Genomic DNA, 26,287 nt, shown 5'->3' with positions numbered 1-26,287 from the left:
TATTTTCAAGATAGATTTAATATATTCATAAGATAACCTCATCACATACCAAAACCAAAATTTGTTAGCCATACCAATGGCTAACCATACATTCATTTCACATTAACATTTACTTTACTAGCTTATACATGCCATTGATTTCCAAAATAAAGTTTATATATTGAGATCTTGAGGTTGATAGTGTGATGCGTCTCCGACCAAATCCGACATCCAAGCTCTTAACACTACAAAACAGGGGAAAAGGAAATAGGGTAAGCACTTTGTGCTTAGTAAGCTCATGTAACAAGAATTATACTTACCTAATATTTTCAATACAATGCAATAAACATTCATACATCCATTCAATGCATTATTCCCTCAACATGCACAAACTCAACATTCAAGTTAGTTCAATAATTTCCATGTATCAATAATATATATACCATGATTGATGAGCTCATCAATACCATCATTTCCATTTCCTTGTTATTTTTCCATATTTATCCCGTTGAACTACTTGGAATTTTGATGGATTTTCAGGGGTACACTTTAGTGTACAAATCCGGGTCCGCCAATTCATATTCATGTGTGCACAGGTCCATTTCAGAGAGCACACTCCCGCGAACCTCATCCTTACAGCGGGATTACCAGTCTAGGCTAAATCCCCTGTAATATAAACTCATAGAGTATTGTCGGGATTATCAGTCTAGGCTAAATCCCCTACAATGACAATTACTTTAATGAGCTTGGATTTGAATTACCAGTCCAGGCTAAATTCAAACCCTAATTCGGATTACCCGTCCGGGCTAAATCCATTTTCCACATATTCTTCGGGAGGGCTATATCAGGATAGGATCACCCGTCCGAGCTAGATCCTTTTTACCGTCAATTCCTTTTCAGAGATCCATCAAATTTTCCTTCCATTCAACCGGGATTTATTTTCTCTTTTCATCAAGAATGTCAATACTTCATCAATTATCATACAATAAACATCCAAATCATATTCACATCAAGAAAAATATATTTCAAGCATTTAAGAATATAATTCAAGTTACACGAACTTACCTTGATACTTGTTCATAAACAAAAAAAATCTACTAATCCTGAACTTTTTCTTTTCCTCGATCTAGATTCGTATTTGAATTTTCTGGATCTAAATAAATAAATTTAATCATTAATCTAATACATTTCATGTTCATATGTAACATTCTCTATTATTTCATTATTATTGATGTTTTTAACGAAAAATTGATGGAGTAACCGAGTTTCTTAAATAAAAAAAATAAGGGAATTTGATTTTTAATTTTCGAAAGAGTATACGAGACTTTTGACATATTTAAACTTAATATATATTATTCTCTCTTCTCTAAAAATATGTGTAAATATGAATAGGGTAAACTACTTTGCTCATCCAACTTTTAGAGCATTTTCATTTTGGTTTAAAAATGTTTACAATTTCGTAACTCAACTTTTAGGAAACTTTCGTTTTAGTCACTCAATCATTAAGTGTAATGACCCAAAATTCACAGGCATCGGAAAAGTGCAATATCGAGCCTCCATCTTAGTGAAATGGGTTCATAAATAATTATTAGAAATATTTATGAGACTAGTGGTGTGCCTAATTAGGTTCTAATTAGGTGAATTTAGCTTAATTAAGAGTGATTAGGAAAAAGAGGACTAAATTGAATAAGGGGTAAACGTTGAATTATAGATTAATAGAAAATAAAAAGGATTAAAATGGCAATTAAGCCATTAACAATAAATGAGGCGGCAAATGGGAAGATTTTTCTTCGATTATATATTATATATATAAATATTATTATGGTTTTATATTAAATTTATTATTATCATTAAATAAATTAAAATAGTGACAAATGTATGGTAGAGATAATAAACATGTGTAGAATACATGAAAATACACTTGTAATTTATTTGTATATTTTCTTAAATAATAAGTAAAAGATGTTTATTAATTAATATATTATATTATGAAATAAAACAAATAAAGACAAATGTAAGGTGATGATAAAATACAAGTGTGTTATATGTATTTAATTTACTTGTTATTTAAGTAATAGATATTTGTTATAATTATATATTATATAATTGTTAAATTAATAAACAAGTATAATACAAAGAAAGTAAAAAGGACTAAAAGGGCAATTAAACCAAAAGTATAAATTGAGGCGGTTAATCCTACAAAAAATCTGAGATTTTTAAGTTCAATATATTATATTATATTATATTATATTATATTATATTATTAAATAATAAAGATATTTATTATGTTTTATTATATATTATATTATTATTATATTTTATATATATATATATATAGTAAAGTAACGAAAGAAAGAAACAAAGAAGAAAAAGAACAGAAGCTATTCGAAACAGGGGAAAGGAAGGAAAGAAAGAAAAATAAAAGGGGAAATTCAGGTTTTAAAGCTTTAAACCTTAATATGTAAGTCAATCAAGCCCTTTTTACTTAATTTTGATGTTTTAGAAATTTTAGAACAAAGATTTTGATGAAATTAAGTTGAGACTTTGGAAGTTTATAGGTTTTTAAGTATAGTTCATGTTGAACAAATGTTTGAATTAGGGGTTTAATTGATAGACTTATTGATTAGAATTGATTAAAGGATTAAATTGTAAAGTAAGCTATAAGTTTTGCATAGTAGGGACTAAATTTCAAGAATTTCGAAATTTGGTATTTATGATGAAATTTAGATAGTTATGTCTAAGTTTGGTTGAAATTTGAATAGAAATAAAATATGAATTAAGATAGGAAAGTAATTGAATTTAATTGGGACCAAATTGAATTTATAGTAGAAATTGGATAGAAATTGAATAGGAAAATTTAGATATTAGACATAATTTAATATTGTATTAATGATTATGAAAATAATCCTAATTTTTCGTAGCTAATATCGCACCCAAGGCATCCACGAAGAAAGGAAAAGAAAAAGTGGACGAGAAGTAGACACGAGAATCACGGTTTGTATTATTATAATTCAAATCTAATTATTATTAATTATTGTGTTTTAATTGAAATGCATAGTAAATAAATAAGGTAAGAAATTTGGTATGATAATATTGTTTTGAATGGAGTTGATTTCAAGTGAATATGATTATTGAAATTAAGTATTGATACTGAATTGAATGAAATTAGATTGAATTGTGATTATATGTGAGTAATTGAGATGAATATTGAATTAAGAAAGTGAAATTGAAATGTGATTATTGAATAGAAATTGAAATGGTTTGAATTGAATTATTAAATTGAACTGGAATATTGAAATTGGTGATTGATATGGATTTTATTGGAATTGAATTGAGAAAGTGGAAATTGATATGTGAGACTAATACTAAACTGAAGTATGGAATACTGAAGTAATGAATTACTGCAATACTGTGAAACTGATTGAAATAAAGAATTTTAATTGATACTGAACTAAGATGGAAATTGTACTGAAAAGTAAATTAAATACCCTATTAACTAGTCGGGCTAGTCGGATATAGTTGGCATGCCATAGGATATGAAAAAATATGGGTTTTTGCCAACTTACTGATTAGGCACTTATGTGCCGACTACTGTTACTGTTACTGATTCGATACTTTGCGTATCGAATACTGTTACCGTTATTGTTACAGATTCAGCACTGTGTGTTGAATATTGTTACTGTTACTGTTACTGCTACCGTTACCGATTACTTATACTATGTACCGTTTTAGGCACTATGTGCCGTATTGGTGTGTTGGTTGGAATCCGTGTATCCGCCGAATCCGAGTTAAGTTAATAGGGGCATATGAAATAAATTTACTGATAAAACTAAATTCGAATGATATGACATATGTGAAAGGTAAGAATTATGGTTCAAGAAACAAATAAGGATAAATTTTATGGAATAGATTTTAATAATATGAAATGGTGTAAAAATGAGAAGTGAAAATAAAATAATTTGAAATAGTAAAATAATACTTGAATTTAATTAAATACAAGTTATTGAAATATATTTATGGATTTAATGTATGAAGTGAGTATTTAAAGACTTTAACTGTAAATTGATTATAAAAGAACGAATTGACAATGGAAATTGATGATGGATAAATTATTAAAATGGAATGGGAAATTGAAATAAGTGTGAAATAGTTGTTAAAAGACTAATGTTGTAAGGTTTTAGATATGAAATAGAATAAGTTATTGAATTGAGATATAGAAATGAAATATATGAAATAATGATTTTTATGAAATGGTTATTGATAAAATGCAAGAAATAAATACCGATATAGTAAGAAGATAAATAAGTTAAAAAGAAGAGAAGCTATTTAAAATACATATTATTAAAATAAAATTAAAGTTTAAATGCATGAATGATTTATTAATGGTAAAATAGTGGTAAGATTTAATGTGTATATATATATGTTGGTTTTTTTTTCACCTTAAGTATTTGAATTATAGTAATATCATTGGGTGCATACTCAGCGTACGGTTTGTTCCGTGCGCAGATTAGGTACAGAAATTTTTGAAGAGTTGAATTTGAGACTGCAAGTTTTCATCTCATCTCATCACATCTTCAAGCAACAACAGGGTATGTTTTAAAGTTTTGATTAAAATGGCATGTACTTAGGAAAAATATTAGGTATGTTCCAAGTATTAGTTTTTATGTTCAATTATATTAGTAATTAGCCAAGAATTAATTTGGCACCAAATTTAATATTCCTATATCAAGTTCCTTAAGTCGAACATGGTATAGGGGTGTTACATTAAGTCCTTAACGACAACTGACTGTACATGCCAAATCATTTTGACAATCATGTTTACATTTTCATTTTGATCACCTAATTTCTAAGTCGCTTTTATTGTGGTCATCAAATTTTCTTAGTATTGATCCAGGTAAAAAAAGAAGAAGTAAGAATTAAAGTAAAAAAGCAATAGAAACTAAAATAATGCATTAAAAAATTGTTAAATTGGTCTATTGAATATTAGTTTGATTGACATGGACATTATTGTCAATATAGGAGGATTATCAAAAATTTTAGTTTTTTAATTTTTCAAGTTTAAATTTCAAAGTATCAAAATTAATTAAATAAATTGTTCAATTTTTTTTTCTCTTGATAGCGTCAATCGATTTGTTGCTAAACCGGAAAAGGGTAAACATCATGGTAGTCGGTGTCGTTCCGTTAATAAACAGAACAAAAAAACTTTAGACTCTGTTCTGGTGCAATTTTTGGTCGGTATTGTCCATACTGGTGAATACCAGTGCACTTCGCCCATACTAGCCAGTACACTGTTTATTTTGAATTTGTTGAATTATGAATTGTTATATGCATAGGATGAGATGATCTTATTGTATAATTTATGAAATAAATATTTTGTTCTATTTTTTTAGTTTGTTTAAAGATGGATTGTATTTGTGAATCTTATTAAAGAATATTTTATATAATTGATGAGTATTTTTTTTATCTTAAAAATTACATATTGTGAGATTTGATCATATGCCGACAACAATTTTCAAATATTTTCTTTACCATTTCAACCAAAAGTTTATTTTTATGAGTATTTTATACTTGAGATTTTCTTAATCTCATTATTTGATATTTGTAAATACATTTTTTTTATATACACATATCAAATATTTTTTTAAAAATAGTGACAAATTTGAAATGGTACATTGAAACAAATCGGTATCAATCTATATCAGTGCAAGTAGAGAATTAGTACATCCACCAGTATGCTATTAACTACCTTGATAAACATACAATTTATCAATTTTTAATGCATTATTTTAATTTCTACAACTTTTTCTTAATTTTTTTTATTCATCCATACTTAAATTTGTTTTGGGATGATGAAAATAAAATGATTAAAAATTGGATAACCAAAATCAAAATATAAACATATTACCCTTTTAAATTTAATATATGAGTGATTAAAATGATAGATACTAAAAATTAAATGAGGAAATTGCAATAATATTTTTTCGAGTAATCATCCGAAAAATTGAATGACTAATTCAGTACTTTACCCATATAAATACAGTATTTATATTAACTCTATCATCGTCATCATCACCTGTCTCCTACCATCGTCCCTCTTCTCTCTCTCCCTCTCTCGCCTCCGCGTATCAGTTTTTTTTCTTCTCTTCTCATCTCAGTTCTCACCCGCCGACGTGTCCGCTGGTTTTTTCCGGATCTGACCCGTATCCCGTGTCGGAACGTGTCGACTCAGGTACTGCACCCCAATTGCCGAGCCCGGGTAACGAAGGTTGCACGGCCATTAATTATTGAATTTGAAGTATATATATATATTCGTGAATTTTAAATATATATATTTTTGAATTTGAAATTCATGTTTCTATACCTTTCAGAAATATAATCATATTGAATGTTAATGAATTTATACATAATTAATGCATTTCATACTCTTAGTTTTTTTATAACAAATGAAATTAAATCCAAATGTTCAAATTCATGTTTCTAAATATAGCTTTAGAGAGAAATTTGTATAGTATATATAATGGTGCTTCTTCCTCTTTTGCTTCAGTTATTTATCTGGAGTCTGGACTGATTCGTATCTATGTAGTTGTCGTATGCAGAGTAGTAGTACTTCTATCATGTCAGAGATGCCGAGAAATTCAGATGGTTCGAGTGAGCAATGTAAAGCTGGACCTGATTTCTTCAGCTTCTATGCTTGTCAGATAGCTGACCTGTTGTCAGAAGATAAAAATACTCTGTCCAATTCCAATGCATCTGAGTTGTCTCAAGGGAAGTATGTGGTGGTCAATGATAAAGAGTCTATGGATTGCAGTCCTAAAGATGTTGATTCACTTTTTGAAAACAGCATTGGTGCTGAGCTTTCAGATTTCAAGAAAGGAAGATTGAAAGGATTACTTAGGCAAAGTGTGAATGATCTCTCAATGGAAGTTGACGAGGTATAGATTTTTGCAACTCGCTACTCCTGTTTTCTGAAGATAAATGAGTAATGGTTCCGACCATTAGGGACCTGTAGAATTTGATTTTTTAGAAGTGCTTATGGTTTTTGTACTCTGAACTTCTACAGCTAGTACAGAATACAGTCTACCTTTTTTGTTTAACCTTTTGTAATATCCAACAATCATATTCTCTCCCAAGACAAGTGACAACCATTAATAGATAAAATTGAAAGCCCCGTTGCTCTCATGCTTGTGTACTTGCACATTGTCTTGCTTTCATAAACAGTTGTTTTAAATTGTGCTACAACAAAGCACTAATCTTGTCTCTAATGATCAAGATAGATCTCAATTTAGGATACTCATAACAATTTTATAGGTTGTGTTGTTCTTTACCAATGTTGTCGAGGGTGCAAGTCATAAAAAATCTTGCGTTGGATATGCCATTTTAAATTTATTGGAAGGTAAGGACATGTTAATGCCTATTATCACTTGCGCCCCTTTCTAGCTCTTATCACCTTGTGCCTCAATTGTGCCCATCTATTTTGATTACCTAAATTGCTGGTTCTTTATGTCTCTTTCTCTATACTTCTTTCAAAGTAATGATCAATGATACAATAATGTAGAATTGGTTTTTGGCTTCCATCTTTCAGAGGGAAATTATTTTTGTAACTGATTAACTTGATTGTTGCAGATGTTAGATCCTGTTGTGTCTATGTCTGAGTTACGTTATAAGATCAGAAGCAACAGTTTGGTGACTTCACCTTTAGATGGAGATGCAGCCCAAGTTGCCAGTAAGAAACCTAAATTATTATCTTCCTGCTCACCGACCAGCATCACTGGAAATTCTCATCCCATCAAATCTGGATCTTGCAAAGAGGTATATTTTACTCTTCATCCTATTGTTCAATCTTGGTAATGATTCACCATAAAATATTTCTTGCATGATGAAAGGAGGAGCACATGCATTTTCTCAAATAGAAAATTAGATTGTAAGAAATGCCAAATTGTCTATACTGAAGAAAAAACAGGCTTTAGATATTTAAATTCTTTTGCAGTCCAACAGTCATGATTATTCGTCTGTGGAACTTTTTGTGGCATTAGATATATTTGCTCATATTCTTTTTTGTATGTCTATGCATCTATATTCTATATTCATGTATGCATATTCTTATTTGAATCAGCAGAGGCATGCGACTCTTGAGCATGTAAGCTTACAAAATCAGGCATTATAATCAGTAACTTATTGATAAACATGTTTCATTGTTTTAAAGGTGGAAGATGATTTGGAGTTCCTTCTAAAGAATGATAACCAGCTGCTGGTAGAGGAAACAATGAAAAAATATTCTGATGAACTATCCTCAACGGTGATTTTCTGAAAATTGTATTCTTCGTTTAAAGCATTTTCGACCCTTCTATGTCATGTATGCCTCTTTGGCAAATTGTTTATAGCTGACTGTGGAGGCATCTTCTCTTTTCAGCTGATGCATATGGAGCAGAAGCTTGAAGAAACTTTAGATGCTATAATGTCCAAGTGTAGGTATGGGTTTGTTCCCGAGGAACTTATAACTTTAAGTATGTTCTAGACATGATGCTATTTTGCAATGGGTATTAGGCTCTATGTTATGCATTTGACGTTTCAAATGTGCATATGATGTCATAATACAGCCACTTCTCACCTCATCCCAATCAGTTTCACACTTTTAACTCCAATTTACAGGCCCATGACTCGTACTGAGAAGCGGCAGCTTCAGAAATTGATACAACAGCTACCCAAGGAAAATCTTGTCCGTGTTGTTGAAATTATCCAACGTGGTAGGCCAGCTGAAAAGCCTTGTGAAGAAATCTTTGTTGATCTGGAAAAAGAGGTAAAGAAATAGATTCAAGGAACATGATTTCTTGAGTTAATTTAGAATTTCTAACCTGGGCCAAGGCAATGTCTTCTTGTCTTGCAGGAAAATGTGACGCTTTGGAGATTATATTACTATGTTGAAGCAGTCGAGAAAGCCAAAATGCTTGCGCAATTGCAATGTAGCACAACCAGAACATCATAGCCATTCTTCTGAGACCACTACAGCAGTTCTGCATGGCCTTCTATCGAGACCATTATATGACTGTCGCTTAAAGTTGCTCAACAAATATTCATGGTCATCATTAAGATTCTTTGCAGATTGCTGGCGGTCCTAGTAACTTGGTCTTTTTGTCTTCGAGGTATTGATGAACTCATAGATTTGAAACAATAGGACAGGCTTTTTTAGTTTCTTTTTGTTCTTGTCAGAACACCTCTGGACTATAACACAAAGTATAGCCCCTATAATTAGTATTGATGGATATATGCAGTATAGATTGAAACAGATCTGTAAATTCATTAGCTAAGCAGTAAGATCAAAGCTTTTCTAGATTTTGGTTTATCAGTTGTTTAAACAAGCATGTTCTATGCTTCTTGGGCAGCACAACGGTTTTCAAGGCATGCAAATTTTGGTCTATTTAAGTGAAAATTTGGACTTGGGGAGAATTTCAGCCTTTTAAATTGTAGTACTAATTAGTTTTCCAATTGATGGCAATTCAAACATTCTTAGTTTGTTAACAAATGGCAGGATTTACGCCGTGGAGTGCGACCTTGGTAATTTTGGACAAGGATCGTATGACGCAAAAAAGAATTATTACACCAGTAAAAAAAAAAAGAAAAACCTTCAATCAATGCAAGGTTTTTTTTTTTTTTTCTTTCAAGGAGCTCTAAGTTCCAACTTAAAACGGTAAATAATTGATGCAGTTAAAGCTCAAATGTAGATTACAGTATCTACTTAACTTCTTTTTCAATCATATACAGGTTTGAAGTTCTTGTAAGCTATGACAGCATAAAAGGGGTCTGAACCCGAAAATAACCCAAGCCACTTCATGAACCAACTACACGGCGACTTGTCATCTTGAGAATTACCAGCACTCGGTAATTCCCGGATCACTTCCGGCTGTGTGAACCCTTCAATACACTGGAAATACTGAAGAACAAGTTGTACTCTACTATATGCAGTTCCATCTCTCCAGGCATTGATTGCTTTCTCATAGAAAAGCCTATTGCTGAAGCTCACAATGAATACGCCTCCTGGCCTAAGCACGCGAAAAACTTCTGCAAAAGCCTATAACAAGCAATCGTTGATTCATGATCTCATTGATTCCTATCCAACTTCATATTCATACAGGTTACCTTCTCAGGTTGCTGAAGATACTGTACACTGACCGTGCATAGCACAGCATCGAAACTTGAGTCTTCAATCTCGAGCTTCTGGTCCTGATTTAGATCCTTGACAAAGAAGTAATCCATCCTAGAATTCCTGGCAAGCTCCTGAGCATTAAGTCCATGCCCTACCACTCTTTTGTAAACGACTTCATTTGGTAGATGGCTAATCCATGAACTCATGAGGTCAAGAATCTCTGAGCCAGGCTTTAGCCTCTCCCTGTACAAATCTGTTAGTGTGGCAATGAATCCATCATCAACATGAGTTACAAACCTGGGGTAAGCATAGAATTCCCTGTCGGGAAAGGTGTTGAGCTTGGTTCTGCCTTCATTGGAAAGCACCAGGCGTTTGATTCTGCCTGCTTTTGATTCATTTGCTTCCTTGTTTTCATTCCAAGTGTTTGAAATTTTTAGTGGAAGAATCTTTTTAAATGTTGGTGGATTTGGTGCAATGGATGGGTTCCATAGCTTGGGTTTTGAGTGAATAGGTAGCATATCATGTGTTTTCCGAATACTTGAAACCCCTTCCAGGGAAATCATCTGATTTTGCAGAAAAGCTTGCTAAATTTTATGGTTGTAAACATTTGCAGATATCAATTAGGGCCCACAAAACATTGGAATAATTGGGCCGAATTTGGGCTTTTCAATCCTACTAATGGGTTCAATGTCCTAAACCCCCAAATCTGAGGATACTCCTAGCAGTTTATTAAGAAGCTGATTAATTTTTTAACTCCAATGAGTATTAGAGATGTTTATGGTTGGGTTGGATTGGGTTTGAGTTGGACCGATATATGGTATTAACATAATTTAATCTTATTTCCGTTTGGTCTGACCCAAAATTTGAGACTCAAATCTTATCTACTCTATTGATATTTGTAAATGATTAGCTCAAATTCGTTTTAGGCCTCTCATATTTAATAAAAGAAATAAAAAAATAATTTATGTTAATTTAATTGTTTTGTTAACATTTTATACAATATTGAGACTGAGAATGAAGATAACAAGGTTTAAACTTGTACTGAAGAGGTGTTTGACATGAGTTTTAATCACCACTCTAAACTAATTTTATTAAATTTTTAATATCTTGAAAAACATACTTTTAGTATATACATTATAGTATCATATATCATTGTGATAGAAATTATACCATATGTAAAATAAAAACAAAATAATATTTGTAATATAAAATTAAAAACCATTTAAGTCAAACAGCGCTCGAGTTTTGAATGTTGGAAACTAAACTTATTTATTAGACCATATTTCTGGCTTGAGTAGATAACCAGATGTTTGAATAAGTCTAACAGATATCTCTAAATAAGAATTATTCAATTATTATTTCATAGTTTTTTTTGGTGGTAGTTTGTAATTTTATCTAATTTAATAAAATAATAATAATAATTACCTTAATCAAATTTTGTAAAATTATTTATCAAAATTCAAAAATTAGTTAATTATCAAATAATGTTTTTGTTTCTTTGAAATGAAGAGATGAAACTTAACATCGAAAGTGATTTTAAGACAGACAAAGACAAAGACAAAGAGAAAGAAGGAATCATGATTTAGGTTTGCATCAAACGTGCAAATGAGGTCTCAAAAAAACATCATATGAAAATTGAGATGATGCTTTTCTAAACCAAACAAAAACAAACAATGGTCTCAAATAATTATTGCTTTCCCACTCATTGCCGGAAAGGAAGGGTCTCCTCGCCTCTTTTTCAGACAAACATTCACAAACCTTCAAAATTATGTTCAACGTTTGTGTACATAAAGTCATCATGCTTTCCACCGTATGTCATATGTGTATGATAATTGATAAAGAGGCATATTTAGCTTAAAAAAAAATTCAAGAAAAAAAAATGGACTGTGTTGTGATAGTATTCAATTCCCACTAGAATAAAAATAAGATGACATTTTTGGAGAAACCAATTTTGGAATTAATTAAAAATATAGCAATGTGAAATAGAGAGGGATGAAGCATGCATTCGTGGGGTAGACAAAGAACCATCTAAGGGAGATTGAAAATTAAAGCAGAAGAAGCCATGATTATGATTGAAGAAGATGCCAATTTTCCAACTACTTTTCTCCGTCTCATTCGTTAGTTATTAGCCCACTGGATTTATCCATTTTTAAAATAAAGATGTTTAGTAACATATATGTTTTTGTATGATAATTTCTTCTACGGTTTCCATATTTTTATTCACAAGTCAATTGAAATAAGGTTGTGTTTGTGCAATACTTTCTAAAAATAGTTTTTCTGAAAAATAATTTTTTAAGGATAAATTTTATATTTTTTTAGTTGTTTAGCAAATTTTATTATGGTAACTTAGATTTTAAATTTTGGATTTAAATTTTAATTACATGAAATGTATATATTATAGTAAGATTAGTTGAGATTCAATATAATAGATATTAAAAAATAGAAAAAATATGGATTTGTCAAATCCAAAAATATTTTAAAGATATCAAAGTTATTACTAAATAGGCTTCTACCAAATTCATAGATTTGAGAAATGATCACGAATGTTACAATTTTTATTTTAAATAGCTTACTACTCAATTTACATTATTTTTGAAATTTAAATTCTAAAATCTTAGTTCCCAAATGCTACCCTAAGATTTTGAAAGTTGTTTTAAGTGAACAAAAACAATATAAAATATCTTTGTAACAAAATATCATAAAAGTATTTTCTTTTAACAACTGAAGTTTCATTTCATAATAACTAATATTTTATGTTCCAAAATATGAGAAGGATGAAGGAGTGCTTGCGAGAGTGCTCACTCCCTAGATGATTGCAAAAGTTGAGACAATTTCCATATTTAAATTATTGACAATTTATTGAATTGGATTTTTGGACTATGTTGATATTGTGGAATGTATCTAGCCCATCATTGAATATTATATCACTTAAGGAAACATATATGGAAGATCGAATTAGACTGGGTCTTACTTATCCAATCTCTTGGATCGAGGATATTGGATTAGATTGGATTATACCCTTGATATCTTAGCTGCCAAAAGTCCTTGTTTACTTTGTTTATTATTATTATTATATTGTATTCAACCCATTTACTTGCTCTTTAATAGGATTGTGATAACTCTTCTTTATGTTAGCAAGTCTTGAAATATTCTATATAATTGAGAGAACTATATAGGTTATTATACACAAAGAGATGAAATACTTAATCTGTTCTAGCAAGGAACTTCATTTTATGAGTGCATTGTGATTGTAAAACCTATTGAGTTGTGGTTTTACATGCTAAATTCACAAGGGTGAATTTAGTGGTGAGAGTATTATTCTTCAAGGTACAAAGGTGAGGAAATTGTCATGGTTGTGTGATAGATTTAGGACCACTTGTTGTAAATGTTGAAGATAGTAAATATTTCTCTCTAAGCTAGGCTCTATAAACATAGGGAAACCGAACTACTTAAACAATTTGTGTGTCCCTTGTTTTACTCCTGTTATCGCAATACTTGAAGGAGTGCCCATCCCCTTAGCCACTCCTTCCATGCACACAACTTGTAACTCAACAACTATTCGAGCCAATATTTATATAGACTTAATAATAACTAATGCCTAATTAAAAATTAATTTGAAGTATATGAGAGTGAATTGTGACATATTGGAACTAAAATGAAGCTGAGAAGAATTTAAACAAATACTCATTTTTATATTATGAAAATATTCATATTTTATACTATAAAACATTTATTACTAAATATTTATAAATTGTAATATACATTTATTATTAAAATATTAATACAAAATATTTTTAATAAAACATTAAGAATATTATTTAAAATTAAATTCATTATTATTGTAATTGAGTTGACTATTAGTGGTAAGGATTCTCCAATAAATGAGGTTGTTGAGCAAGAACAATATGTTGAGTTTAAGGTTCTAAAAAAGAAGGAGGTTGTTTGTTATGGTGACAGAGGGTTATATTGAGTGGAGAGTTGCTGATAGGTGTAGTGGGTATGGTGTTAGGGTGTGGCGAGGGTGTTGAGAGGTGCTTAGATGGTGAACAATTGTTCTTGGTGAGGCAATGTGACTGACAATTTTTCTTGTTCTTCTCTTAGATATTTTTCTAGAACACTACTTGCTAACTCCCATTTGATTTCTGGTATAGCTTATAACAAGGTCTTGGTCTTTTGGAGTTAGTGGAGGCAATGATGGAAGCAGTTGAATAGGTAGTAAAAGGGGATGGTTGGCAATGGAACAAGGATAGGTTTAGCAGTGTAAATCACGTTGCCTATAACAATCAAAACTTAGCTTAGGAGTCTGATAAGATATGAAGTGTTATATTGGTCACCAGAGCAATCCACTCATTCATTCTTTTCACAAAAAATTGCATCTAAACACAATTTCTAAACTTTTAACAACATCCCAATCATTCTTGGACCTAAAACAAATGAAAATAGAGGTTAACCAAACTTTAAAATGTCGAGCGACCCCAAATATGCATCCTGCAACCAAAGCACAGATACATTGGTTGTAGGTACCGATACTTGACTTTGAATTTTGGAATAGTGAGCTTTGATGTTTTGGAGTTTCGAGACTTTAAGGGTTTGACCAATACTCGAGCACGAGTATCGATACTTGGAGGTCCATGATACTTGGCCTCGAGTATCGATACTCGAGGCTTGATTTTGAAACTTGACTCCCCTATTTCAAAAATTTGGTTACAGTCTTCAGAAAATACTGATACATTGAGTTTGGGTTCCCATTACCAGTTTAAGAAGTACCGGTACCTAGGCTTGAGGTTCCAATACCCAAGCCCATAAATATAGACTTCAAGCCCAAATGTGCAAAAATTAAAAACTTAGACTCAACCAAAACAAACCAAAACATCCTATAGGTATACCAGACACATAACTAACATATTTAATACATAATAACAACACCAAGACTCCATCACATATATTTTTCCGTATGTTTGTGACATAATTGTATGCCTGGTTCAATGGTTAAGTGTATGGAGAAGAGTTTAAGAGGTCCCAAGTTCAAGCCTTAGCTTGGGAAAAATTTTGTTTTTAAATGAATAAACCTCTATCTCTAGTTAGTAGGCTTTTAAATAAAAATTAGTAAAATATATCAGAATGGGCCTAAAGGTTTGGTGGTTAAGTGGAGAACAAATAAGCAGGAGGTTTGGGGTTCAAATTCTTGCGCAAAAATGGAATTTATTTTTACTGTTTGTGTCGTATGGGTGTTGTAGTTTGACCAAATTTTAAAGAGTTGGATTGGGGTTTGAATTTGGTGTTTGAAGGGATTGTTTTGGAGGGATTTGGGGAGAAAAATATGGTGGAAGAGGTTGGATAAAGCTGAACTGGTAGTGGCAAATTCGGCTACCTTTCTTCATTATTCTAGTATTCTGACATTTTTTTTCTTTTCTACTTTTGGTTTTCTCTGCCGAATTTTCCCCTTGGCTTTCTTTTCTCCTCTATTTTATTTTTGTCGACTAATCCTAGTTCTTTGTACCGATTATTCCTACTGATTGTTTTCCCCTCCTATCTCTCATTGTTGCTACCGGTTGCTTGCTAGAAAACTTCCTTCTCCTTCTGCTTTGGCTTCTCCATTAATCCATTCTTTTTTTGACCTCTTTTATGTGCTGCAACTCGTCATTCCCATTTTATTGTTGTGCGTTCGGTAAGTAATGTTTCTGCCTCTTATATTTTGTTTCTTGGTTGGTGAGTAAGGGGATTGTTGTACTTGTGGTAGGCGAAAGGCAGTGATCAGTTTGTGCTACTGCTCAAGTTAGAACGTTAAGGACAATGTTTATCATTGGTAAGTGAATCATGCGTATTGAATCTCCTTCGAAATGGGGGTCTTGCTTAAATCGTTGATTTAAGATTATTAATGGTGTTTTGAATGTTCGATTTTTAAATAAGTAATTGGGGACCTTTTGTTAACTGTGATGACAGCTGAAAGTCTGTAGTGAAGGGTTGGGCTGATGCCGAATTATAGAGGGAAACGTCCGTGGTTCATAAGGTAGGTATCATGCGATTGATTCGGAAGTACATTCGGCTTTGTGTTGTTGTGCTAATCACGAGTTAAGATTAACGATTAAGTTGAAATGTTCAATTATAGGTATTACTAGTCTCGAAAGTGTTTTTACTGTGACACTATAATAGGTGTGTAAACACAACTCTGAAAAACGGATAGCGGCGAAAAGCTAAAAAGTGGGGATGTCATTACCGCACGGATAACATGGACGTGAGATCGACGAGGCTGGCCATGTGCGATTCATGGGTCGAGTCCAGTTGGGCCATGTGGGCCACTTAGGCGCATGGGCCCACACGGGTGAACTACACGTACGTGTGGAACGTATTGGGCCAGGCCGTGTGATACACACGGCCAAGGCCATTTTGGGCCGTGTGGGCCTGTACGGGCCGACAACATGGGCATGTAGGCCTATTTTCACTGTTTTGATGGTAAGGTTGTACGGGTCACCCGAGACGGCTGTGAACCTTCAGTTGGGTCTGTAAACTTACCTAGACCCCTAATTGACTGAATAACTATTATATCCATGAACAATATATATATTGATGACTGTATATAGAGCATGCTGTTAAATTGTACTGAATGCATGTATGATACCATGATATGACATGACATGATTGTATGATGCATGGCATGGGGATAGATTATTATTGATCGGAGGAAGTGTTCTAGAAGGCTTTGAGCCTAACTTACTAGTAGCTCAACTGCATATCGCTGTATAGTGCCGCAATTGATACTACTTGGAGTGTAGGGATGGGTGGGTTGATTATATCCCCACATGGAGTGTGGGGTTGGACGTAGTTAGAGTGTAGAGGCTGGCTGGGTAGGAATTGATACTGCATAACTGTTACTATACTGAATATTGATACTGTAATGGGCTAAGGCCCTAACTGAAATTGAAACTGTTACTGAAATGGGCTTAGGCCCAAACTATGATTGCATTATGACTGCTTGTTCATATGGGGATTACACACTGAGTTTTCGTAAACTCACCCTTCTGTTTTATCTGTACAGGTGATCCCCAGACTTAGGAGGATCGGAGCGGCGGAGGACTCACCGGTGGCCACACGATCCCTTTTTACTGTTCGTACTTAACGATGATTTTAAATTCAATTTGGGAATTTTATTGTATATATGGCCTTTATTTATAGATTTTTCTTAAATTTGGGATGCTTAATTTATAACTACTAGTTTTAAGAGAACTCGAGTTTTCAAAAGAACCAAACGTTTTAACAAAATACTTACGATTACGTCATCTGTTTTAAAAGCTTCCATATAGATTAAACATTTTGAAAGCTTTCGAATAATTAATTAACACGGTATTAGAATTAATAAATAATAATGAAAAGATTCTAAACAGAAAATGTTTTAAGCTAAGTTACAGTTTCCCAACACAAGTTACGGTTTTCAAACTCACTACCATGTGACATCACCAGATTCGGCCATAACGGCTAGGCCGTGTTTAGAGCGTTACATTTAGTGGTATCAGAGCCAGGTTGTAAAACTCGACTGAGGATGTGGATTTTTAAGACGTGATTTCTGGGAATCGATATCTAAATGTTTTTATTGAAAGTGTGGTACACCGAGTCTCCGGTACTGATCTAGTAAGATTTCTAAAACTATTTTTGATAGTACATCTTGAAACTGTTATAAGTAGTATATATTGAGACTACTATAAATATATTTTACTGAAAACACTTAAAATAGTGTAGACTGAGACTGTAGTAAAACTGATAGATATTGTTCGACACTACGATGTATGAAACAAACTTTACACTTCTGATACTGTTTTCATAAAATATCTGTCAATAAACACTGGAACTGTAAACTAATGCATAAAACTGTTAATACAAATAGAAAACAATTAGACAATAAGCACCAGAGGTACTTACGGACGGGGTACAAGAGGCCATGGTAGAGACAGTAGAGGTGCTCAAGCTGGGTCTTCATCATTTGGCAATCTGCCTAATTTGGATACAAATGAGACACCGGCTTCACCTGTGAGTAAGACCGAGTCTCATGATCGAGTGACTGGGGATGACGCACTGTCCCAGGCCATGTTGAAGATTTTAGAGAGGGTCGCTGGGCCCAATACTGAAGCTAGAAGCTGCGGGTCAGTTACGGAACAACTCCGATCTAACGGAGTTGGGCTTTTCAGGGGTATTATTGAAGTTGGCCCTAATGTGGCTGAGTACTGGATAGAGGCCACAGAGAGAATTATGGATGACCTAGATTGCACAACTAAGCAAAAATTGAAGAGTACTGTACCGCTACTACGAGATGAGGCATATCAGTGGTGGCTCACGGTTAAAGAGGGTACTCAGCCCGACTGACCTGGGAGTTCTTTAAGACTACTTTTCAGGGGAAATATGTGGGGGCCAGCTATGTGGATGCCCGTAGGAGAGAGTTCTTAAATTTGACTCAATGAGATAGATAAGTGGCCGAGTTTGAGGTCGAGTTTTTACGACTGAGCCGCTATGCATGTGGTATGGGGGCGACAGAGTACAGACGATGTGTTCACTTTGAGGATGGCCTCAGGGATAATTTGAGGGTTTTGATAGCACCATAAAGGGAGCGAGATTTTGCTACATTGGTTGATAAGGCGAAGATCACCGAGAAAGTGAAGCGTACTGAGCACAGAACTGTGACAGAGAGAGAGGTAAGAATAAGAAGGATTCAGAGCGCTCGAGTTCCATTCAGAAGCCTAAAAAAAGGCTAGAGTTGATGGGCCAATCAGAGTTCGGGCTCCCATTGCTGCTACTAGATAGTCACTGTGTACTGACTATGGTAGATGCCATCAGGGCGAGTGTTGAAAAAGAACTGGGGCTTGTTTGAGGTGCATTTCATTAGAGCATTGTATTAGAGAGTGTCTGTGGAGGTTCGGTCAGATGCAAGCTCTGGATATTGGTATTGCACCACCACCAGGAGTAGCTCAACAGCAACTGAGAAGATGTGGTCAGGCTAGAGGTCGTAATGGGTTGGGCCATGGTCAGAGAGCACCGAGTAGAGGTGCTGGTCATACTAAGGCGAGGCAGCCGACTCTAATTTATGCTGCATGTCGCCTAGAGGATGGAGATGTTCCAGACGTTACCACGACGACGTTCTTTATTTATAATGTACCTTATACTGCACTGATAGATATAGGATCCACTCACTCCTATATAGTTAGTGTTATGACCGAGAATTTGGGTATCTTGGTTGAGAGCACTGCGAGTGAGGTGACTATACTGAGTTTACTAGGACAATCAGTAAAAGTAAATAAGTTGTTTAGAGACGTTCCTTTAGAGGTTCAATAGGCTATTTTTCTAGTTGATTTGATAGAACTGCCTTTTGGAGAGTTTGATCTGATACTGGGAATGAACTGGTTGGTTAAACACTGGGTGAGCTTAGATTGTGCCATAAAAAGGGTTGTACTGAGAACTGAGGACGATAGCAAGGTAGTCTTAATTGGGGTATGTCAGAACTATTTATCGAATATGATTTCTGCATTGAGGGCAAAAAAGTTGGTTCGTAAGGGATGTGAAACGTATCTGACCTACATCAGTGTTTCAGATTATGAGGATTCTTTGGTTAAGGATATCAGGACGGTTAAAGACTTTTCAAACATTTTTCCTGAAGAGCTACTTGGGTTACCTTTGAATTGTGAAGTAGAGTTCAAGATTGAGCTCCTTCTTGGTATAGCTCTAGTGTCCATCACTTCCTATAGAATGACACAGAAAGAGCTTGTGGAGCTTGAGGCTCAGATTCAAGAGTTACTGGATCGTAGGTTCATCCGCCCTAGTGTGTCTCTATGGGGAGCACCGGTTCTGTTTGTGAAAAAGAATTATAGATTCATGCGTATGTGTATTAACTATCAACAATTAAACAAGTTGACAATCAAGAATAAGTATCCCTTACCAATGATAGATGATCTATTTGATCAGTTCTAAGAGGCTTCGATTTTCTCCAAGATTGACCTTCGATTAGGATATCATCAGTTGAGGGTTAAGGAGATTGATGTATACAAGACAACATTTAGGACTCGATACAATCATTACGAGTTCCTAGTGACGCCATTTGGATTGACGAATGCACCAGCAACTTGTATGGGTCTGATGAACCGAGTGTTCTAGCTCTATCTGGATTAGTTTGTGGTGGTGTTTATTAACGATATACTGGTGTATTCGAGAACTGAGGATGAGCACGATGAACACCTCAGAGTGGTTCTATAGATTCAGCGAGCAAAACAACTATACGCCAAGTTTAGTAAATTTGAGTTCTGGTTAAGTGAAGTAATGTTTCTGGAATATGTGGTTTCTGCTGAGGGGATTAGAGTCAATCCTCGAAGGATTGAGGCTGTAAGCAGCCTAAGACTGTATCTGAGATCGCAGTTTTCTGGGACTGGCAGGATATTATTGGCGTTTTATGGAGGGGATTTCTCTGATTGCCACACTATTGACTAATCTGCTATGTAAGGGTGTCCCGTTTAACTGGACTAATTTGCAGCAAGAGAGCTTTGAGATGCTCAAGACTGTACTGGCTGAGGCCCCTGTTCTAATACAGCTAGAGTTTGAAAAGGAGTTTACTATTTACAACGACGCACATGTTGATTTAGGATGTGTGTTGATGCAAGAGGGTAAGGTGGTAGCGTATGCATCTCGTCAGCTTAAGACTCATAATGCGAATTATCCTACGCATGACTTGGAGTTGGCTGCAGTGGTATTTGCACTGAAAATCTGGAGGCATTACTTGTATGGTGAGAAGTGTATCATTTATACTGATCATAAGAGCCTCAAGTACCATCTCACATAGGAGGAGTTGAATCTTAGGCGGCATAGATGGATTGAGCTGCTTAAGGACTATGATTGTACTATTGAATACCATCCTAGTAAGGCTAATGTGGTGGCCAACGCACTGAGCCGTAGAGCTATGACTAACTTGAGGGTAATGTTTGCTTGCCTCAGTTTATTTGATGATGGTAGTCTATTGGCTGAACTTTAAGTTAAACTGACGTGGATAGAGCAGATTAAAGGTAAACAGATAGAGGATGAGTTGTTGGGTCTTCGTTTCCGATAGGTTGAGAGTGGGAATACCGAGGATTTTGGACTGAATAGCGAAGAGGTACTCTATTTTCGTGGGAGAATTTGTGCATCGAAAGATACTGAATTGAGGCAGTCTATTTTGAGAGAGGCGCATAGTAGCCCTTATGCTATGCATCCGGGTGGAAATAAGATGTACCGTGACCTTCGTTAGTTATACTGGTGGCCAGGTCTTAAGCGAGAGGTTACCGAATTTGTGGCTAGGGGAGTGCAAAACTCAGGTAAAACCAAAAAAATTGGTTAACCGACCGAATTTGGTTAATCAGTCGGTTAATCAAATATTTTTGGTGGGGGTTCGATTAATTATTTTTTAATTTTTTGGTTAACGGTTAATTCGGTTTGAAACTGTTTGGTTAACCAAAATTTTTCAGTTTAACCGAAAAATTAATAAATAAAATTATAATATATAAATAGGCCCACTATTCACCTAAACCCAATCCAAACCCAAGTATCCAACCCAACCCAATTACCCAACTCAACCCAATCATAAAAATTACAAATAATTTAACAAATAAAAATAAAAATTCAATTATGTGTTAATTTCAAACTTATGTAATGTTAGTGATTCAAATACTTATGTAATGTTTTTAATTATGTAGTGATTCAATTCGGGTAATTCGGGTAATTCGGTTAATTCGAGTAATTCGGTTAATTTTTAACCAAAAATAAAAAATATATAATTTTCAGTTAATTCGGTTAACCGAAAAAAATTTGATTCGGTTAATTTTTTTGAAAAAATTTCGGTTCGGTTAAAGGTTAAAATTTTAAAAGGTCGGTTAATTCGGTTAATGTTATTTCGGGTGGTTAACCGGTCGATTAACCGACTGAACACCCCTATTTGTGGCTAAATGTCTTACATGCCAGTAGGTTAAGACTGAGGATCAGTTATCTTCGGGGTTGTTGCAGCCAGTTAAGATTTCACTTTGGAAGTAGAAGCGTGTAACTATGGATTCATTAGTGGGTTACCCCTCACACCCACTAAGAAAGATTCTGTATGGGTCATCATGGATTGATTGACCAAGTCTGCCTATTTCATCCCGGTTTGTACTGACTACTCTTTGCAAAAGCTGGCTAAATCGTATGTGTCTGAGATAGTGATACTACATCGGATATCAATTTCAATAATATCTGATAGGGATCCTCGCTTCACGTCTTGGTTTTGGAAGAAGCTACATGAAGCTCTGGGTACAAGATTAGACTTCAGTATTACGTTCAATCCTGAAACTGACGGTCAGTCAGAGAGGGTGATTCAGATACTGAAGGATATGTTGAGAAGTTATGTGATTGACTTTTGAGGCAGTTGGGAGGATTACCTGCCGCTAGCAGAATTTGCTTATAACAACAGCTATTAGTCTAGCATTCAGATGGCACCCTACGAGGCATTATATGGTCGTAGGTGCCGCACACCTTCATGTTGGACTGAGTTGGGTGAGCAGCATGTTCTGGGCCCTGAACTAGTTTCTGATACCGAGGATAAAGTTAGACTGATTCAAGATCGACTAAAAGCGGTACTTAATAGGCAGAAGTCCTATAGTGATTTGAAGCGTCGAGAGATTGAGTATTCTGTGGGAGACTTCATTTTTCTCAAGGTCTCGCCATGGATGAAGGTACTGAGATTTGGTCGCAAGGGCAAGTTGAGCCCTAGATTTATTGGACCTTACCGTGTGCTCAAGCGAGTGGGACCAATTGCTTACTAGTTGGAGTTACCTCTGGAATTGGATCAGATTCATGACGTGTTCCATGTCTCTATGTTGAGGTGCTACCGCTCTGATCCCACGCATATTGTTCCAGTAGAGGAGATTGAGGTTATACCAGATTTAACTTTCGAGGAGGAGCCAGTTCAGATACTGGATCGTGATGTAAAAGTTCTAAGGAGGAATTCTATTCCATTGGTTAAAGTTCTCTGGCATAATCATAGCATCGAGGAGGCTACGTGGGAGCCTGAGGATGCGATGTGTTAGCAGTATCCCAATCTATTCTGATCAGGTAAAATTTCGAGGCCGAAATTTTCTTTTAGGGGGTAGAGTTGTAATGCCCCAAAATCTCTTATATATTTTTTCATATGTTTGTGACACAATTGTATGTATGCTTCAGTGGTTAAGTGTTCGAGAAAGTGTCTGAGAGGTCCCAAGTTTAAGCCTCAGCTTGGGCAAAGTTTTATTTTTAAATGAATAAACCTCTATCTCTAGTCAGTAGGCTTTTAAATAAAAATTGGTAAAATATATCAAAATGGGCCTGCTGGTCTGGGGGTTAAATAGAGAGCAAAGGAGCAAGAGGTTTGGGGTTCGGATCCTTGCGCAAATTCCTACTGCTTGTGCCGTGTGGATGTTATAGTTTGATCGAAATTCTGAAGAGTTGGATTGAGGTTTAAATTTGCTGTTTGGAGGGATTGTGTTTGAGGGATTTGGGGAGAAAATTATGGGTGGAAGAGGTTGGATAGAGTCGAACTGGTAGTGGCAAATTCAGCTATCTTTCCTCATTCTTCCAGTATTCTGACAGTTTTTTTCCTTCTCTGCTTTTGGTTTTCTCTGCCGAATTTTCCTCTTGGCTTTTTGTTTTCCTCTCTTTTGTTTTTGTCGACTAATCCTAGTTCTTTGTACGGATTATTCTTACTTGAATTTTCTACTGATTGTTTTCCCCTCCTATCTCTCATTGTTGCTGCCGATTGCTTGCTGGAAAACTTCCTTCTCCTTCTGCTTTGGCTTCTCCATTAATCTATTCTTTCTTTGACCTCTTTTATGTGCCGCAACTCGTCATTCTCGTTTTGTTGTTGTGCGTTCGGTAAGTAATGTTTCCACCTCTTGTCTTTTTTTTCTTGGTTGGTGACTAAAGGGATTGTTGTACTTGTGGTAGACGAAAGACAGTGATCAGTTTGTGCTACTGCTGAGGTTGGAGCGTTAAGGACAATGTTTATCATTGGTAAGTGAATCATGCCTATTGAATCGCCTTCAGAATGGGGGTCTTGCTTAAATCGTTGATTTAAGATTATTAATGGTGTTTTAAATGTTTGGTTTTTAAATAAGTAATTGGGTACCTTTTGTTAACTATGATGACAGCTGAAAGTCTGGAGTGAAGGGCTAGGGTGGTGCTAAATTATAGAACGAAACGTTCGTGGTTCATAAGGTAGGATCATGCGATTGATTTGGAAGTACATTTGGCTTTGTGTTGTTGTGCTAATCACGAGTTGAGATTAACGATTAAGTTGAAATGTTCAGTTGTATGTATTACTGGTCTCGAAAGTGTTTTTGCTGCGACACCATAATACCGTAAACACAACTCTAAAACACAAATAGCGGTGAAAAGCTAAAAAGTGGGGCTGTCGACGCCACACGGGCTTGTGGTCGCCCGTGTGGTAGGTTGTGTGACCGAACATGGGCATGAGATCGACGAGGCTGGCCATGTGCGATTTATGGGCCAGGTTGAGTTGGGTCGTGTGGGCCACTTGGGCGCGTAAGCCCACACGTGCGTGTGGAACGTATTGGGTTACGCTTCGTATTCACACGGCCAAGGCCATTTTGATGTGCCGAAAACATGGGCATGTGGGCCCATTTTTCACTGTTTTGATGTTAAGGTTGCACGGGTCATTCGAGACGGCTGTGAACCTTTTGTAGGGTCGGTAAACTTACCTAGTCCCCCAATTGACTGAATAACTATTATATTCATGAACGATATATATATTGATGGCTGTGTATAGAGCATGCTGTTAAACTGTACTGAATGCATGTATGATACCATGATATGACATGACATGATTTATGATGCATGGCTTGGAGATGGGTTATTATTGATCGGAGGAAGTGTTCTAGAAGGCTTCGAGCCTAACTTACTTGCAGCTCAGCTGCATATTAGTGTAGGGATGGGTGGGTTGATTATATCCCCACATGGAGTGTAGGGTTGGACGGAGTTGGAGTGTAGAGGCTGGCTGGGTAGGAATTGATACTACATAATTGTTATTGTACTGAATATTGTTACTGTAATGGGCTAAGGCCCTAACTAAAATTGGAACTGTTACTGAAATGGGCTTAGGCCTAGACTATGATTGCATTCTGGCTGCTTGTTTATATGGGGATTACACATTGAGTTTTCGTAAACTCACCCTTCTATTTTATATGTACAGGTGATCCCCAAACTTAGGCGAATCGGAGAGGCGAATGACTCAACTGTGGCCACACGACCGCTTTTTACTGTGTCATACTTAACGATGATTTTAAATTTCATTTGGGAATTGTATTGTAAATATGGCCTCTATGGATTTTTCTTAAATTTGGGACGCTTAATTTATAACTACTAGTTTTAGGAAAACTCGAGTTTTCAAAAGAACCAAACGTTTTAACAAAATACTTACGATTACGCCATCTGTTTTAAAAGCTTCTGCATAGATTAAATGTTTTGAAAGCTTTCGAATAATTAATTAACACGGTATTAGAATTAATAAGTAATAATGAAAATATTCTAAACGGAAAATGTTTTAAGCTAAGTTACGGTTTCCCAACACAAGTTACGGTTTTCAAACTCACTACCATGTGACATCACCAGATTCGGTCATAACGTCCAGGCCGGGTTTGGGGTGTTACAGAAAAACAATACGAAGCACTAAGCTTCTACAAGCTCAATGGTGATCCAATACATTCTAACATTTAATATATGCTTATAATTAATCTAAAAGCATAGTAACTCAAATAAAAAATAATAAAAACAAACATATTTAATTTCTTTGTTAATTATTGGTATTTGACTGGCACTTTTGATCTTTCACATTAAACAATTTATTAGCTACCCAAGTAACAATATACAAAAAGTTGTTTGGACACATAAGTACCCTATCTTGCACAATATGATTAATGAAGATAGCACGAAACACTTCTTTTAACAATTAAAATACTCTGGTGCACGATAAATGTGTGATAAAAACACAATGAATAGGATTGAGTTCAAGTTGTTTGGCATGAGGGAAAACCAAATCAAATTAGGAAAACTCCTATCTTAGCAACCAAGTAACCTGAAATGCAAGAAAAGAATCATCAAACAACTTTTGTTTTAAGTAGATTAGAAAACAAAGAAAAGAAT

General features: G+C 34.7%; 2 protein-coding genes and 1 long non-coding RNA gene across 7 annotated transcripts; 2 read left to right on the top strand and 1 right to left on the bottom strand.

The window, feature by feature from the left end:
• The first annotated feature begins 2,358 nt into the window (after positions 1 to 2,358).
• LOC121216320 (uncharacterized) lies at positions 2,359 to 5,349 on the top strand. The gene is made up of 3 exons (XR_005912487.1): positions 2,359 to 2,440; positions 2,901 to 2,973; positions 4,486 to 5,349. It is a non-coding gene; the product is annotated as an uncharacterized lncRNA (long non-coding RNA).
• A 618-nt stretch (positions 5,350 to 5,967) lies between these two features.
• LOC107925970 (uncharacterized) lies at positions 5,968 to 9,871 on the top strand. Of its 5 annotated transcripts, none has more exons than XM_041091939.1 (8): positions 6,043 to 6,208; positions 6,563 to 6,911; positions 7,603 to 7,788; positions 8,183 to 8,275; positions 8,390 to 8,448; positions 8,629 to 8,776; positions 8,864 to 9,119; positions 9,739 to 9,871. In XM_041091939.1, exons 2-7 carry the CDS (start codon positions 6,570 to 6,572, stop codon positions 8,960 to 8,962), a joined length of 927 nt encoding a protein of 308 aa, XP_040947873.1. In that variant the 5' UTR covers positions 6,043 to 6,208; positions 6,563 to 6,569; the 3' UTR covers positions 8,963 to 9,119; positions 9,739 to 9,871. The 5 variants fall into 5 exon arrangements, with proteins under 5 accessions (XP_016712231.1, XP_040947873.1, XP_040947874.1 ...); XM_041091940.1 differs by lacking the exon at positions 9,739 to 9,871 and adding an exon at positions 9,506 to 9,643 and having other exon boundaries at positions 6,576 to 6,911; XM_041091938.1 differs by lacking the exon at positions 9,739 to 9,871 and adding an exon at positions 9,506 to 9,643.
• LOC107925971 (uncharacterized) lies at positions 9,660 to 10,700 on the bottom strand. Its single transcript, XM_016856743.2, has 2 exons — positions 10,114 to 10,700; positions 9,660 to 10,045 (listed from the first exon to the last, which is right to left on the bottom strand). The coding sequence occupies exons 1-2, from the start codon at positions 10,681 to 10,683 to the stop codon at positions 9,725 to 9,727; spliced, it is 891 nt and encodes a 296-aa protein (XP_016712232.1). The 5' UTR covers positions 10,684 to 10,700; the 3' UTR covers positions 9,660 to 9,724.
• Positions 10,701 to 26,287: the final 15,587 nt, after the last annotated feature.

Source organism: Gossypium hirsutum, chromosome D04, assembly GCF_007990345.1.
Source record: "Gossypium hirsutum isolate 1008001.06 chromosome D04, Gossypium_hirsutum_v2.1, whole genome shotgun sequence".
Lineage (NCBI taxonomy): Eukaryota > Viridiplantae > Streptophyta > Magnoliopsida > Malvales > Malvaceae > Gossypium > Gossypium hirsutum.
The sequence above is the reverse complement of the archived record's forward strand: the minus strand, read 5'-3'. Positions and strand labels throughout refer to the sequence as shown.